The sequence below is a fragment of the Equus asinus genome, chromosome 1, assembly GCF_041296235.1.
Source record: "Equus asinus isolate D_3611 breed Donkey chromosome 1, EquAss-T2T_v2, whole genome shotgun sequence".
Taxonomy (NCBI): domain Eukaryota; kingdom Metazoa; phylum Chordata; class Mammalia; order Perissodactyla; family Equidae; genus Equus; species Equus asinus.
In genome coordinates, this window is record NC_091790.1 from 31520627 (window position 1) to 31537728 (window position 17102).

Genomic DNA, 17102 nt, shown 5'->3' on the forward strand with positions numbered 1-17102 from the left:
GACAGCGGAGGCGTGTCCCTTTCTGTGGGCACGGGAGGGAGGGGGGCATCCAATGCCTGCTTGGAATATGCAGCGAACCATGGACAAGGTTTGCTGTCCAGACATGAGAGACACTGACATCGTGTTTTAAAGCGTCGGTGTGTCTCCTTGGAAATAATCCACGAGATTTCCACATAGAGGAGAGGAGACAGTTGGAAACCAGAGTGCCTCATTGGTAATTCCTCACTCCAAAACATGACAACTGTTTGGGAAGCTCACTCGCTGCCAGCAGGGCAGCCTGGCGTCCAGCCACAAGCTCCTCGTATGAGGTGTCCCTGCTTCCTCCTCAAGTCCCACAGATGGCAGCCATCGCCGGCTACTTCACCAGTGTTCGCCATCCTGCCTCGTCCTGCGAAAACCTTCGAAGGCTAAGAGCGGTAGGAAGAGGCGACTGCTTCTGTTTTATTACAGAAATATTGCATTGAAATTCAGGACAATTTTAGGTTTCCTCTCCCACACTACAACACAGCCCGATTCATTTCATTTTGGCTCAGACGCTCATCCTTCAAATCCAAGCGCTCAACCCCATGTATCTTCGAGGCTGAGCTGGGGAGAAGCAGGACTTCTCCTAATGGGAATGCCTGAGCACCCCACAGGGTGTTTATACCTCCTCGATGCCCACCGGGTGGCCAGGCTGCCCGCACAGCCCCAGGTGGTTCTATTCTTCTTTCAAAGAGGCACTGCTCTCACATCTGCCCTCCCCTCCAGGGGCTGCCTGAAGGACGGCCACCCCGGCGAAGAGGGCCGCCTCTTGTCTGAAGAACACATCCCTTCGGCTGCGACCACGCCAGGGCAGGAGCACTTCAGGAGAACAGCGTGCAGAACCACGTTGACTGCTGGTGAAGGCTGCTGGTCCTGTATGGGGCAGCAGCCCCCAAACCTGGCTGTGCATCCCAAGTGTCTGGGGAGATTCACGACATGCCAGGTTTCCCGGATCCCAGCCCACCCCTGGCTAAAGCACATCTCTATGATGGGGCTCGGCAGCCTGTAAGTTTGACAGCTCCTGATGGTTCCATGCAGCTGGGCTACGGACCAGCTTTGGGACACTAGACAAAGGGGCTTGGGGGACTTTGCACCCCTCCCAGCAAAGCACCTTCCCTGGGAAGCATCTTAATTCACTTTCACTCCTGTCCTCTGTTTTCAGGCTCAGCTCAAAGGGTCCTGGCACACGGCTAAGCTCCTACACCTGCTGGGTACAGCTTTCTTCCAGGGGGGGACACACAGCTGGACCAACAGCTGGAAGGCATTCGTGGCTGTGGACGGAGCTGTGCCGCAGGAGTCTGATGGTGAGATATGAACTAGCCTGCTTTCCAGCCCACGTGACGCTTCCGTTCCGTAAGTTCTAAAACTTACTCAAAAAGAATGATTATACCATTTAATCTAGGGACCTGCAGTTCAATCCACTGACTTTCAGCCCTACTTAAGTCTAAAATGATACAATGATGCTAATGTATAATATTACTCTATCATAATATAAGGATGTAACAATGCACCAAGGCAGGACAGAGATATTGAACATGTCTCTTATGAGATTGAATCAGAAAAGTTTTAGAGAAGGAAAAAAAACCCCACAATTGTAAAACCGGTTCAGAGCTGTGGTCATCCCAATCACAGAGGAAACAGGAATCATTATGAATCTGGTGTGTCATAGGGGTACCAGCTGTAGAAAAATACAAATCACTAGAGAAATCAGTGTGATGGCAGCTGGAGTCATAGCAGACTTATTTTAGCCTTTTCATGGGACGTGCACACTTGATTGACGGCACAATGCAGCCGCTGCCGAGAAAAAGAGGGAGCTCAACGCCAAGGCTACTTAGAAAAGGAAGGTCCAAGCTACCTTTGTAGTTCGGATGCTGCTTCTTTTTGACGAGTGCAGGTGACTTGCTGGGAGGTGCCGCTGCTGTGGAGCTGGGGGTATCGGAAAGGTCGTCTCCCCCCAGTTCACAGTCTGAGACCACAGGCTGCCCCAGCTCCTCCACCAAATAGTCTTCGTCATCTTCGAGAATATCCCCTGGAGAAGGAAATGAGTCACAGCCAACAATCAGGGTGAAACGGCATAGCCTTTCATGGGTGTGTCTGAGTCAACATCAAGGCCTGTGGCTCATGTCAGGACACCTGTGACATAGCTGCCAGCAGCCCACGGGCACCCACGTGTCAGCAGGGATGGGACCCCAATTCCATTCATGCCTGAGACACGGGACGGAGCTGCAGCCCTGACATCCTCAAAACCACTTATCCAATGTAATTTTAGACGTCTCCAGGTCCCATTTACCATTTCATGCATCCTCCCTGCACATTTCAAGTTCCCTGTCTAATCTCCACGAGGCAGGGTTCCAGAAGGAATCTTGAAAATCTCACGCCTGCTCCTGGGAGAACTTCCTGCCCGCCCGCCTTGCCGTCCCGACTGAGAAGTCCTCACAGGGGTACGCACCTTCTGAGTCATAGTCCAAACTTGTGAAGTCGAAGTTCTCCTCCAGCAGACAGGAGTTGGCAGTGGGAGACATGGAGACCAGGCTGTCCCGCTTTCGGACGATCTCCTCCTGCAAACCTTTCAGCCAGTCCTTGGTCTTCGGTCTGATCTGCACGGCTCTGCCTTTCACCTGTGAGGACAGAGCGGCCGTCCGAGAAGGAGCGCAGACGTCAGAACAACTCCCTTTGATCCCACAGTGCATCTCGTGCAAGTTCACGCAGGGGGGGCCAGGCCAGTCTTCGTGTTTCCCCAAGAAAAAGGGAGGGTCTAGAGCTCAGGCAGGCTCAGCACAGCTCACAATTATTTGGTCTAAATAAAGCTGAATTATCATCTCTGGCTTTTCATTCCATGTGAATTTAAAACCAGAATATTATCAACATAGAAGCTACCAATAAGCTGCATATTCCAAAGTATATACTCTAAAGAGAATGATGGCAACACCCTCCCACATGGAGGTGGGAGCAAAGACAGACTCAGTAACTCAGTGGGAGCTAAGTTTTAACTTGCTCTTTCTCTCAAATTCTGCAAGTGGCCAGGGCTGGACATTAGATACCTCAACGAAGATACCAGAATTAGCTATCAGAATGAGGAGTCCTAGCTGCTGCCCGAATGTGGTACCTACACCCAAAGACACAGGTGAGGAGACGGGACGACACGACCACATGACAGCACACACAAACCACAGGGATTAAGCAGCCCTTGCTCCATGGGTGACCAAACGCGACCCACCTTCATACCATCCACATCCAGGACGCTGAGAGCCGAGTGACCGTCTGCAAAAGTCACCAGCATCTGCCCTTGGTTGATCCTGGAATAGAGGAGATGCGCCAAGTCAACTCCCAGTGCGACTTGGCAGCTCTCAGTTCTTGAGGACATGCACACCCGGGGCCATGCCAGCCGGGCCAGGAGCTACCTGACAAGGACGATTGTCCCATAATTCCCCAAGGTCTCCATGAGCTCGATGCGCACGTCCTCAGGAAACTCGTTTTTCTCTTCTAAGGTTGGCGACTGAAGGTTGACTACGACAGTGGCGTCCAGGGGACCCTGGAAAGAGGACACTTCCTGGAACACCCTCTCCCGAGCACCCACATCGACTTCTTGTACTTCCACCTCCACGATCGCCAGCACGGGTCTGCATTAGACACGAAGGGAACATGGGAAAAGTTAACCCGGGACAAGAGCCACAGGGCCCTCAGCCCCAGTCCCCAGAGCTCTGCTATAAACTCTCCACATCAATTGCCTGTCAGTGTGGCCTCCAGCACGGGCCCCTGCAGCCTGGCTGGTCTGTCCTAGCGTTTCAGTGTTTATTGTTGCCCAATCTTTGTGCTATCTTGGCATTTTTATCTAAGGATGATTTGAGAAAAAACAGTACCAACCATTAGCAAAGATTTTTTAAATGGTAATCGCCAGCATTGCCAAGGATTGCCAAGGATGTAGAGAAGTGGGAATTTCCCCCTTTGCTAGGGGGTCAAACTTTTCAGAGGGCAATTTGGCAATTTGTGTTAAAAACGTTCACCTCGTTTGACCTACTAATCTCAATTCTAGAACTCTGTTCTAAGAAAATGGCCAGAGATTCAGACAAACATTTATACACACGGTTGATCATTGCAGCACTGTTGATGGGAGGGAAAAAAGGAGAAACAATCTAACTGTTCCATAATAGGGACAGAGGTTAGGGTGTAGCCGCATGGTAACACACTATGCAATCATTAAAAATAACATTGTAAAAATCTATTTGACATACACCGGAAAACAGATCAGCAGGAAATAATGCAATCATTACTGTAATTCTGATATAGGAATGGTTTTACTCTTTACAAAATGTAGAAAATCCTTTATTATGAAGTTTATGTAAGCTTATTAAAGACCTTTACAATACAATATTAAGTGGAAGCAAACATAAGACAAAATAGTACATAATGTGGTGACAACCTTTAAAACTAGGGAACGCTACAAAAATTAAGGCGTGAGTGATAGTATCAGTATTATTCCTCCAACAAATTTATATTATTGTTAGACTTCTTTGCATTTTCTAGAGAAGCAAGAAAAAAGAAGGTTGAGAAAAATATGACGCAAGAATATGCACTAAGTGAGTGTTTTAAAAAATGTGTGGCATGGGGCCGGCCCTGTGGCAAGTGGTTAAGTTAGCACGCTCTGCTTTGGCGGCCCAGGGTCTCACCAGTTTGGATCCTGGGCACGGACCTAGCATCGCTCGTCAGGCCATGCTGAGGCGGCGTCCCACAAAGCATAACCAGAAGGACCTACAACTAGAATATACAACTATGTACTTGGGGGCTTTGGGGAGAAGAAAATAATTAATTAATTAATTAAAAAAAAATAAATAAGAAATAAAAACTTGTGGCAGAAAAACTCTTCAGAGAAGCCCCATGTGAAGAAGAGAAGAAGGAACATCTCTCATGAAAGGAAAAGCAGGCAGCTTTATCCACTCAGCAATAAAAAGGAACAAGCTACTGATACATGTAACCACTGGATGAATTGCCAGAGGATTATGCTGGCTGAAAAAAGTCAGTCTTCCAATTCCGATTCCATTTGTGTAACATTCTTGAAACGACAAAATTATGGAAGAGAGGAAAGATCAGTGGTTGACAGGAGTTAGGGAGCAAGGGAAATGAACATGGCTAGAAAAAGGCAGCACGAGGCATCCTTGTGATGGAAATGTTCTATATCTCGACCATATATCAATGTCAATATCCTGGTTGTGACATTATGTATCTATATTAGTATAGATTTACAGGATCTCACCATTGGGGGCAACTGGGTAAAGGGTACACGGGATCTCTATTATTCCTTACAACGACATGTAAATCTACAATTATCTCAAAATAAAAACTTTAATTTAAAAGATATTAATGGAGTAAGTTGAAGAACAAATGTGATGGCAGCTCACATCATATAATCCTAATTTTCTTAGACATATTTATACATCTATAAGTACGTGTGCACATGTTCACAAATCACACACAGGTTAACATTTTGGTGTAAAATCTTCTAACATACATGGAAAATGCAGCGGAAAGACACATAACACACCATTACTAGATTTCGTCTCAGAGGGTGAGACTATGGATGACTTGTTTATTTTCCCCTAATTTTCCCCAAGATGTTCTGCTTTTATAATGAGAAAAATCAATAAATATCTAAGTGTCAAACCAGATCTGCACCTGCCAGCCTTCGCAGTTGAGTAACCTCTACTCCATCCTTCCAGTTGCTCAGGCCCAAATCCCTGCAGCCATCCTCAGCTCCTCTCTCTCTCTCTCTCTCTCTCCCCACATCCAATCCATCAGCCAATTCTGTTGGCTCCACTTTCAAAATCCATCCAGAACCCAACCACTTCTCGCCACAGTGACCCACGACCACGGTGGTCTAAAGCCGGCGCCATTTCTTCCCTCGCTTCCTGCACTAGCCTCCACCTGGCCCCATCGGAGTCCCTTCGGGTGATTCTGTTAACACCTCGTCAGAGAACACCACTCCTCAGCTCAGAGTAAAATCCACCGTCCCAGTTATGGCCCACAGGGGTCCATCCAGTCTGCGTTCCATGCACATCTCACCTCATCTCCTTGTGACCTTCCCTCACTCTTTTCACTTCAGCCTCTCTATTCTCCAGACTCCTGGATCTTCACTGCCATGCTCCCCACCCTGAACATTCTCTACCTGAAATCCACATGGCTCACACTCTCATTTTCTTCAGGTCTCGGCTCCAAGGCCATCTTATCAGAGAGGCCTTCCAGGATCACTGGGTATAAAATAGCACCAACCCCTTGTCTGATCTCTGCTACTACTTTGTTTCTTTCACAACACTTATATCTGGTTACTGTCCATCTGTGCTCACTAGAAAATTCCATGAGAGCATGATCTCGTCTGTTTTGCTCACTGCTTATCATCAGTGCCAGGAACAAGGCCTCGTCTATACGGCCCCTTAATAAATATTGGTTAAATGAATGCTTCTAAACATACTCACTGAACCAGCAAACCCAAAAGTCACCTGAAGATTTCCACAGCTCATTTCTAGGTATGCATTTGCAACAACAGGTTTCTAAAGAATTTAGAAGTATCTAAAGATATAGACCTACTGGCTGACAAGCCATTCACCACCAACCCTCTTTCTTCATTTCTTTCCTGGTCAAAGTTGAGACTGACATGCTAGCTTTGGTAGCAGCTGTGGAAGATCAAACTCTTCCTACCTACACCCTCCCTCACCATTTCCATCTCCTCAAAGATGTTCTACCAGGTAAGCTCCCCGTTCGCTGGTCCTAGCGCACTCTGAGTGGACACACCTCGGCTGCTTGTGTTCCATCCTTAACGCATGACACACAAGGCCAAGCCACCAGCTCAGAGCATGTGAAAACCCGGACTCCAACACTTCAAAACCCTATGGTATTTGTAATAAGAAAATATTAGGAAAAATATTCATCAGTAGGTGAATGGGTAAATTCCATGTATATATTTAGTGGAATACTGGAATGCCATAATACCAACCTGATTGTATCTCAAAAATATTAAGGAACGAAAAAGCAAGTTGTACAATGACATCCTTTATGAGAATTTAAATGACATAGAATACTATAGGCCGTGTCTTTGAAATTTTCACAAACGATGTCATTTCTGATACAGAGCAAAGACAAAATGCTAGCACTGGTTAATTCTTGGTGGTGGGTACCCAGCTATTTGTCATCTTATCCCTCGTTCTTTGCTGTATTTCACACACGCATTCAGATGGGGCCAGCATGCCCGTCCTCCGCGTGGAGCAGCAGATGCTGCCTTCCCCAGCAGAGGAGAAGGTGCCCACGGCAGCGAGGACATACCTGTGATCAGATGCTTGTAGCTCCGCTCGGCCGTAATACTTGAGGGCGCCAGGAGACCAGGTGTGTCTGACTTTGGTGTTCGCGTCTAGATCGTTGTCTAGGAGGTTGAGTTCTCCAGCTACTCACCGGGATTCCAATCAAGAGACCCACAGACAACACAGGATGTTATCAACACACACGAATGCCGGTTACAAAGCTTCTACAACAGGGATCTATGTCACAGACCAGCACGTCTCAGACTCATTCACTCTAACCCTCTGGGCTTGAAATCATGCCAAAGTGGCTTTGGGTCTTGGGGTAAAAACTCCTGCCATGTAAATTATCCAAAACAGTAAGACCAGTGCTGCCTACATCCTCCCCCGACAGGCAAACTGGGAGGGGACACAGAAATCGCTGCTGGGGGTTTCCGCCCCAGGGGCACAGGAACACAGGAGATCTGCAGCACTTGGTCCAGCAGGAGATGCGGAGGCTAAGAACACAAAGACATCCCTGCCTCCCACTGCCCGGGGGCCACGCGGATGTCCACAAACTGATCTGAAGGAAAAAGTTTCTTTTCCATCTGCAGATGCGATGTCCTGGCTTTGAAATCTCAGCACACATCTCACCAGCAAAGTTTAGTTGTTCATGTACGAGTTTATAGGTGTTAGAATTTTAAATAAACTGCACGTCCTAGCTGGGCATCAATAATTGTTCAGAACATATTTGACAACTAATTGATAAAAAAAACCCTCTTATCTTTCCTGTGTCCTGCTCATGTTCGATATGAGCTTTAAGCAGATAAGAGTTTGGTTGAACAAAACGGGCTGGATAAAGTGCACGAGTGTTGTGGGCGGAGGTGCTGGAGAGAAAGAGCGAGGCTTCGCTCCTCATTTCCCACCCAGAACAAAAGGCGGACGGGGTGGGGAGGGAGGGCAGCCGTGATACAGGAATGGGGACAGCCAGGAGCAGGACCAATTCCAGATCAGTCTCCAGAAAGAGGCCAGAAGGGAATTCCTCCAAAGCACAACCTGCAAAGCTCAGGGGCTAACATCTGGGATGACTTCTGCATAGTTCTGGGATATCAAGAAAATGTTATTTATGTAGCCAAGAGCGCTAGGCTGAATAAATGCAATCGTTTCTCTATGGTACTGATCATTCGCCCTCCAGCAGCTCCGAAAATACACATGCCTCACGCACCTGTTCGGTCAAAAGGATGCCTCTTCCTCCACCACAGGACCCTGTCTGTCCAGGCGGGGGTGCGGCATTTGTCACTTGTGTCGTAGGCGGCAGAGCCGACATCATACTTGTAGGTGGGTCCAAAATTAATGGCACCTTCGTGAAAGTCTTTAAAAATCTATTGGGAGGAAAAGAAGTCAGAAGACCACCTCAGTTCTCCTTGATTCTGTGTTATATGAAAAACAAAAAATGAAAAGGCACATACCAGAGTGCTCTACTCCTAAGAAGTAACAGGATCGACACTATGTTGGCAAACATGTCTTAAACCGAGTATACGTGTGCCTTTTAATTAGCAAAAAAGTGATGATTATCTATTTGTTCTGCCGACTTACACATCACTGTTGGGTCTCCCTCCCACCTCTGGTACCCCATCTATGACACCGTCTGCTGGTCCGTGACCTAGAAGACAGGGCCCAGGCACGAGGCAAGGATGCACCCTGCAGGCCTCGGGCAGCGCCCGGCCCATACCTAGCAAGCCCTCAGTAGATATTTGTTAACTAAACAAATTGGGTAAAAAGAAGCCGAGAGCTAAAGTCAAACTCTCCTCTGTCTTCATTTAGCTCTGGATCCAGCCTTGATGCCATGGAAAGACCCAGAAACAGACGTTCACTCCCTGCATGAGTGGAAGGGTGTGGAGAATATTGGTAGGAGGAAGAAAGAAAAGCCTGTCTTAGGAAGGTATGGCGTGGTACTTTTCCATCTGGTGCCCCCTCCGTGATCCCTCCATAGGGTTGAGGGCTCAGAGGGCACAGAAACCTGGAAGAACATTGGAATCTCGCTGTAGGAGACCTGAACTTTCCTATCTTCACACATTGAACCAGCTGCATTTTAAAAAGGGAATTTAGCTGCGCTGCGCTCGCCTCAGCTCATCCTGCTGGGAAGATGACAGGTACCAAAATAAGCAAACAGTATTAGCCGGAGGAGAAGACAAGATTCGTGTCACCTGGAGGCTGGCCAGCGTGACCTTGAAGAACTGAGGACGGATCCTATACTTGAATCTTTCCTACGATGTCATAACCTACGGAGTCCCCGAAAATGGCACAGGGGTCATGTAGGGGAGAAACAGCCCTGTAGTTTGACAGTCTTGGCTGTATCATGGCTCTGTGTGCTGACTGTGTGACCTTAGACAAGTTATTTGACAGTGGGCCTCAGTTTTCTTATGTATAAAATGCGTATACTACCTAATTTGTAAGACAGTCTTGAGGATTATCCAGACAAATTGGTGTGCAAGGTGTATTAGATATTGTTCTAATTGTTAGTGTGTTCACAGAGATATCACCAAAATAAAATACTTTGAGCAGAGTCTAAAGGGTCACTTGGTGGTTCAGGGGACCTGAAATACAGCAGCTCCCACAAGCCTTGCCCATGAGGATGACATGGGGTAGATCTGCATGCATTAGCATTCTCATTGGCTCCTGCAGTGGGCTTGTGTGTCACCAGGGTCCTTTCATATAAGCAATGGCCCCTCCAGCCGAGAGAAGACCCACAGACCATGAATGGGCCGTGCAAGCCCATTTGAGGAGGAACAGGAAATGGGTGTGAACTGATGCTCACGTTTGTCTAACTTCACACATCATGCGTGTTTTCTACAATATCGGCATCACTGTTAAATCCACTCGTGGAACTTAATTTGCCAAACCCTAGCATACACCTTTAGTAGCTGTTATCCCGCATTGGAGCAGCTGCTCAAAAATATTTCAAAAGCACAACTTACTTTTCCACTTGATTTCTGTAGCTGTAGCTGATCGAATTCCAGAAGTTTCTTCCAGTCTTGGCGTTTGACAAAATAGAAGACTTCTTCATACGTGAGATCGATGCGGTAGTTGAAATCCCCGCACCAAAACACGTAATCGTGAGAGAAAATATTTCTTCTCTAAATTGTAAAGAAATCATGATCAGGGCCGGCTGTGGTTGAGTGGTTAAAATTCTGCACTTTCCACTTTGGCGGGTTCGCGGGTTCCAATCCCGGGTGTGGACCTACTGCACTCGTCAGCCATGCTGTGGAGGTGTCCCACATACAAAATAGAGGAGGACTGGCACAGATGTTAGCTCAGGGCTAATCTTCCTCAAGCAGAAAAAGAGGAAGATTGGCAACAGATGTTAGCTCAGGACTAATCTTTCTCACCAAAAAAAAAAGAAAGAAAGAAAATCATGATCATTCTGGCCCATCTTGCAAGGAAGGTGGGAGGGGGAGAAAAAATGGCTCACTATGCACATGACAAGCAGAGGTGTTTTTCTTAAAATGCTACTTTAAAAAAAAAAAAGTCTTCTAGACCAACTCAGTTTTCACTAATCCCATAAACCTACTGAGTAACTTTTACATGGCTTACATTTTATTCTTATTTTTATTTATTTATTTATTTATTTTTTGGAGGAAGATTAGCCCTGAGCTAACATTCAGGACAGAAGGTTAAAACGATCACAGCCAAATAAATGAGCGTGTGGAGCAGCGTGTTCAATAGAACTTTCTGCAGTGATGGAATCGCCCTTCATCTACGCTGTCCAAAATGGAAGCTGCCCGCCACGTGTAGCCACTGAGCACTTGAAATGTGGCCAGCGCAAACAAGGATTTTGTGTCTTAATTTTAATTAATTTAAATGTAAATGGCTACTTGTGGCTAGTGGACAGCACAGGTGTAGGGTATTAACTTATAGGTACCCTCAATGTTTCTGTTGTTGAAAAAAGGAGCTGTATTGTAAGCCCAGAGCCCTTTAAATATTTTGAATGTGTCCCAAGTTTACTATTTCAAAACAGAACTTTTTAAGTAAGAAGGGTTGGACATTTTTTTCTTAACTACATAGACACAAATGCACAAAGAAAACATGTGTGATGTCCTCCATAACCTGGAAAACGATAATTTGCAACTTTCCCAGCTCACTTGTTTGTTTCTTCTTTAATACAAGAAATTTAAAACTACCTCCAGGATTATCATTTTAGGAATGAAAACTAAAGAATTTTTTGCCTGGAGTGCGTGTGCAGCCTAGTACCTAGGACGTCAGTGTTAAGGGACCTGGCTCACACGGGAGAGCTCCAGGACCCACCCAACCGTGTCAGATACTGGCAGAATATGTGGCAAGAAGAGCTGAAATCTACCCTCGCTTCTGGGAAACAGGTGGCTTGCACCAGGCTGAAGGTGTGCAAGCCGTCAGCTTTGCACAGCAAAGAGAACATTCAAACCTGAAATTGAAAAGAGAATCTGCCGGCTCCAGAATGGAAACCTCTGATCACCACTAGAGGGTGGTGTGATGCACGTTATTGGCAACGTTTAGACAGACGGGAGCACACAGGGCTCTCCAGTCATGAAATCAGATTTGAAAAATGGTTTTTTGTTTTTGTTTTTTGGTGAGGAAGATTGGCCCTGGGCTAATATCTGTTGCCAATCTTCTTCCTTTTTTTCCTCTCTTTCTCCCCAAAGCCCCAGTACATAGTTGTATATCCTAGTTGTAAGTCATTCTAGTTCTTCTATGTGGGACGCCACCACAGCATGGCTTGAAGAGCGGTGCATAGGTCCACGGCCAGGGTCCAACCCAGCAAATCCTGCGTCACCGAAGCGGAGAGTGCAAACTTAACCACTCGGCCACAGGGCCACCCCGAAAATGGGCATTCTTAGCTGAGCCACAAGAGAATGCATGTGTGAAGGCTGTGAATCTCAAGAAAATCGAGTCTTACACTGTTTGGATTCAAATGTTCCTCACTAACTTGGACAAGGCATGGACACATTGGTTTTCTTTCCCCACCCCACTCCCTTGAATTAGAAAATTGGAAAAAGCACATGAGAAAACGTAGGATGCATAAGGGCACTCAGGAAGCATATTGAGAAGAGGGACTCCCTGGGCTTACCTCTGTTGCACCATCCCAGGTCATCTCCTCTCCCCCAGTGTGAGCCCCAAGGGCAGGGACGCCCCCACGGCGGATCCCCAGTGCCTGCCCATATTAGCAGCTCAAAACCCACGGGTGGGGCTGAACCGGCAGGAGCCAGCTGTCAGCAGCGCTGGCCGCCACGGGCTCACCGTCGGGAAGCTCAGCTTCTGGGTGATCTCCCTGTAGTCCTCGTTCCTCTCCTTCACCTGGGACTGCCCGGCCGTCAGGTGGCTGCACACGAAGCAGAGGCTGGTGCTGTGGAGCTGAAAGCGGATGCCCACGGCACCTTTGTTTCCTGCCTTCCCTCCCATGCCGGTCTTCACTGTGTCGATCGCCACATCCCTGGAACAGAGAATGCACACACAGAGCTGGCTTCTTAGTGGCTCCAAAGAGAAAGCATCTACAGAGACGAGCCGGGCAGCGGCATGAGGCTTGCGGCTCTGAAAACTCCAAACCCATCAGCTCAGAGGCTGTTTCACCACGTCCTCAGCGGCCAGGCCACAGAGACCTGCGTGCCCACCATCCACTCTGTTGTCCCTCCTGACATCCTTCCTCTCACTGCCGGTGGCTTCCTTGTAGGGGGTTTGCAGAATCAGCCCCACGGCCCCAACGCTGAAGGGCTCTGCACTCACAAAAGTGCCCCCGAGGCCCCCGTGGAATCACCTTCATCCTTGCTTTCCACTTCCTCGTTCCAGCTGTCGCTGCCAGCAGAGGCGGCACAGACATCACCACCCCCCACCCCGCCCCACGCCATGCGGCTTTCCTGCAAAGCACAGGAGGGGTCTTCAGGGAATCCACTCATTTCAAGACACAGGAAACCTCCAGTTATTTACGCTGGGCTGGGTAGGTGGTTTCGATGCAGACTCCTGCTCGTGTGAAAATGCCAACTTATAATGCATACGGGTGAATGCATAGGTGCACAGGACCACGGGCTGAAGCCCAGACTGAGGCCCACACCTGCGCCTAGGACTACCACCTGGCAGACAGGTGAGGGGATAACTGGCCGACTGGTGTGCGAGCTAAATAAGCTGGAGGTTGCAGGAGCGAGAGGCCGAGGACACAGGCGTCCAGGACCTGAGGCAGCGTCTGGGAAATCCAGGGCTCCTCAGCATCGCGCCCTTTCTCCCATCATCTCTAACCTCCGCCCTAACCTTCCCTCACTCTAACCTTGGCTGACCTTCACCCACTCGCTTCGGACACCGCCATGCTGCCATCGTAAAGCAGCAGGGGGACAGGGAGGTAAACATTTTCCCAAAGTCACAGAAGAGGATTATGAACACAGAGCACAGTCTTGCTCTCCAAGTGCTGCCATGGGCACACCTGCAGCCCTCTAAACATGCACAAGTGTTTCACTGGGAGGAGGGAAGGCTGGCTCAGCACCTGGCATCGGCAATGAGAAAAATGGGAGGAAATTCTAATGACAGGAATGAGACCAGACAGCAGTTTTAGGCTGTGAGACAGTTGAGGGAAAAGGTGAGTCCCCCTCAAATCTTAAAACACACACACACACGCACTCACACGCATGCACACATGCCTGCACACATATGCACTCACGGGCAAGCACACGTATGCATACACATATGCACTGATGCACATCCTCTCCTGCAAGAACACTAATTTCCTAAGGTTTCCCCTTTATGACATTCACAAAGCTGTCACTTCAGAGACACAGTCATGGGTGACAGTGGCAGAGGCTTTCTGCCCACACATCTTATTTAGAATTCTTTTTAAAAGAGATGAAAGAATTGGCATTTCCTGATGAGGTAGTCAGCTCTTAGTCAGAGGTTTCCTGTCTAAAATTTCAACAAGGAACCCCTTTCCTCGTGCAAAACTGAGCTTGAGGGACAACGGTCATGAAACACTCCGTCTAAGAGTTGAGCTTCCTGAGCTAGAAGGTTCCCACTGTGGCTTTTTAATCGCTAGACAATATGCTATTCAGCCCAGTTTTTTCTTGGGGGTTTTGTTACATTTAGCTAGAATAATGGCAGGTTCTGATTCCTATTGTGGAAGGCGAGGAGGAGGAGGAAGTCAGAACAAAACAGCAGGACGAACAATCCCGCGTTCCCCCAGATGTTCGCAAACTAAATGTTCTTACCTGATGAATGGGACATGGTACGGACGCACGAAGATATAAAGACAGACGCCCACCAGCTGTGCCGAAGTCAAGAGAATGTACCTATGAGACCGTGAGATGGCTTTCTGAAGCTGCTCACCCCACATCTTCCTGTTGGTGGTACTGGAAAAGAAAAGAAAAGAATGATGCCGTTTACAGTGAGCTGGAAGTGGGCTCTCCCACCGACAGATTCCTCCGGCTTTTGGTTTATTCTTTTCACAGAACTGATTGTGTACTGCCTGCACTCCCACGTAAGCGTCACACCTTGATTCCTGCAGTGGACTATCTATGTATTTCTGGTTGTGTCGCAGACATCACAGCACATACCCCGCCCCCAACCCCCACCTGAAACCCAGCCAGGACCTCACTCACAAGAGCTCCAAAGAGTCAGGTTTTATTATTTGTTCATAAAGTTCCTTGAAATAAAGCTGCACCAGCATTATTCACAATAGCCAAGACATGGAAGCAACCCAAGTGCCCATCAATGGATGAATGGATAAAGAAGATGTGGTATATATATCCAATGGAATACTACTCAGTCATAAAAAAAAGACAAAATTGTCCCATTTGCAACAACATAGATGGACCTTGAGGGTATGACGTTAAGTCAAATAAGCCAGACAGAGAAAGACAAACACCATGTGATTTCACTCATATGTGGAAGATAAACAAACACATGGACAAAGAGAATAGATTAGTGGTTACCAGAGGGGAAGGGGGTCGGGGCAGGGCGAAAAGGGTAAAGGGGCTCATATGTATGGTGATGGATTAAAAACTAGACTATTGATGATGAGCACAATGCAATCTATGCAGAAACTGATATATAATAACATACACCTGAAATTACACAATGTTATAAACCATTATGACCTCAATAAAATAATTTTAAAAAAAAGAGCTGCACCAGTTTAGGGAAAAAGCTCCAGTTGACCTTATACCTAATGTTAACCCAGTGGCTTTCTTTCCTTTGTACGTGCTGGAGAGAAGAGAAGTACCTCCTCCCCACACTCACGCTTTCTCACCTTTGCCCAGGTAACGTGAGTCAGCGCCCTCCCAGCCTGGCCCTCGGCCCACGCCCTCCAGGCTCACATGCCCCAGCTCACAGCGTGAATGACCTCCATAAGTGTACCTCCTATAGAGCGATAACCTCCCTTCCTTCTGTTTCCTTAATTAGCAGAGAAGAAGGAACTCGGAGGTGCGTATCTGTGCCTAGGAGGGAGGAGCCCAATCAGAAGTATCCAGACATCGAGGGTCACAGGTTACTGGATTCTGACGCAGGACTCCGGGGCCCTGCTCCTGGCCAGGCACCGGCTCAAGAAACCCTCAGGTGAGTTTCACGGCACCATCCTGCACCCCCCGCACCTGGCCACTTACCTTGCATTGACAATATTCCCTGCGCTCAGTTCCACCATCTCTTCAAACCCCACGGCAAATATGTCAGCTGGGCTGCTGTCATCTGGAGAACAAGGCAGGAAATGAAAGAAATCAGACTCCCTAGGGACTGTGTCACGTGACTCATGGGCACCACATTGTCTATGAGCCCCGCTGTCCCACTGCCCAGTCCACTCGTCCACTGGGCACGGTGTAGACCTGCCCTGTGCCTCCTGCTGTGCACACGGCCTTTCCCTGTCTCCATCCTGGGGCACGGTGCTAACCTCTCCGAACCCCTGCTTCTTTCCCTGCCTCCCCCCATTATCCTGTTGGTCCCTCTTCCTTCCTGAGAACTTCCATGTGCATCAGACACTAAGTTACTTGGGGTGGCGCTGTCTCCTACTCGTCTGTGTCCCTCGAGGGCCCAGCCTCGCCCTGTTAAGGACTGACTGTGGTCCTGTCCCAGGGGACTGCTGTCCTGGGGGTCAGAGAAGGGAAGACCCAGCCCTGCTTGAGAACCACTGATGAAATCTGCTACAGAAACGCCTGCTTTACAGGAAGCACAGCAAGCCAGGAGGCATTCCTCATCCCTCCTCTCTTTGTTCTCTTCAACAAGGAAAGTTAGGATCTAACATAATCTCAGCAGCCATTTGCCGCCTCTTTCTAGTCTCGTCCTCCTGATGCTCAGCTGTCTGGGCCATGAAGCCCAGCCATGGTCCCAACTGTGGCAGAAAGTGACACCCTCCCTTGCCGACTCCATCGGGAAAGGCCAGGCTGTCCACCTGCTCACACGAGGCAACCTGGTCAACTTAACTGAGGCTTAGAGTTTCTTTTGTTTTTTTTAAAGAAAAAATATCTGTTCCTCTGATCTGCCTGGCAACACATATGCCTTCCTTCTCCCGCATCTGGTGAGTTTCTAGTGGGAGCAGAGGCAAGCCCACAGTCCCAATAAAATTCCCCGCAAAGGAACAGACAGCTTGCTATTGCCACCCACCCTGTTCCTGCAGGCGAATGAAGAGGAGTCATTTTATGCAAAAAGGCGAGGGAAGTTCCAGCCACAGTTACACTAAAGATCTCACATTTACTGGGCCTGCTCCGGTGGGCATTCAGAACGGTCACCCCCAACACAGAGAGAGAATCCCAATGACTCCAAGCTGTGGATGTGAGCCACTTCCCCGCCGGGACAGCAAGAGGGGTGTGGACAGCACAT

At 48.2% G+C, this 17102-nt stretch overlaps 1 protein-coding gene across 4 annotated transcripts in view; it reads right to left on the bottom strand.

Moving 5' to 3' along the window:
- SYNJ2 (synaptojanin 2) overlaps nucleotides 1–17102 on the bottom strand; it is a 99435-nt gene that overhangs the window by 11463 nt on the left and 70870 nt on the right. For all 4 annotated transcript variants that reach the window (XM_014846953.3, XM_014846952.3, XM_014846951.3 and 1 more), the window contains 10 exons: nucleotides 15896–15977; nucleotides 14504–14644; nucleotides 12558–12750; nucleotides 10262–10420; nucleotides 8509–8665; nucleotides 7333–7450; nucleotides 3423–3641; nucleotides 3239–3317; nucleotides 2471–2639; nucleotides 1877–2050 (listed from right to left, as the gene is read on the bottom strand). In XM_014846953.3, coding sequence (XP_014702439.3) covers nucleotides 1877–2050; nucleotides 2471–2639; nucleotides 3239–3317; nucleotides 3423–3641; nucleotides 7333–7450; nucleotides 8509–8665; nucleotides 10262–10420; nucleotides 12558–12750; nucleotides 14504–14644; nucleotides 15896–15977 — 1491 coding nt within the window. The remainder of the gene's footprint in view (nucleotides 1–1876; nucleotides 2051–2470; nucleotides 2640–3238; nucleotides 3318–3422; nucleotides 3642–7332; nucleotides 7451–8508; nucleotides 8666–10261; nucleotides 10421–12557; nucleotides 12751–14503; nucleotides 14645–15895; nucleotides 15978–17102) is intronic.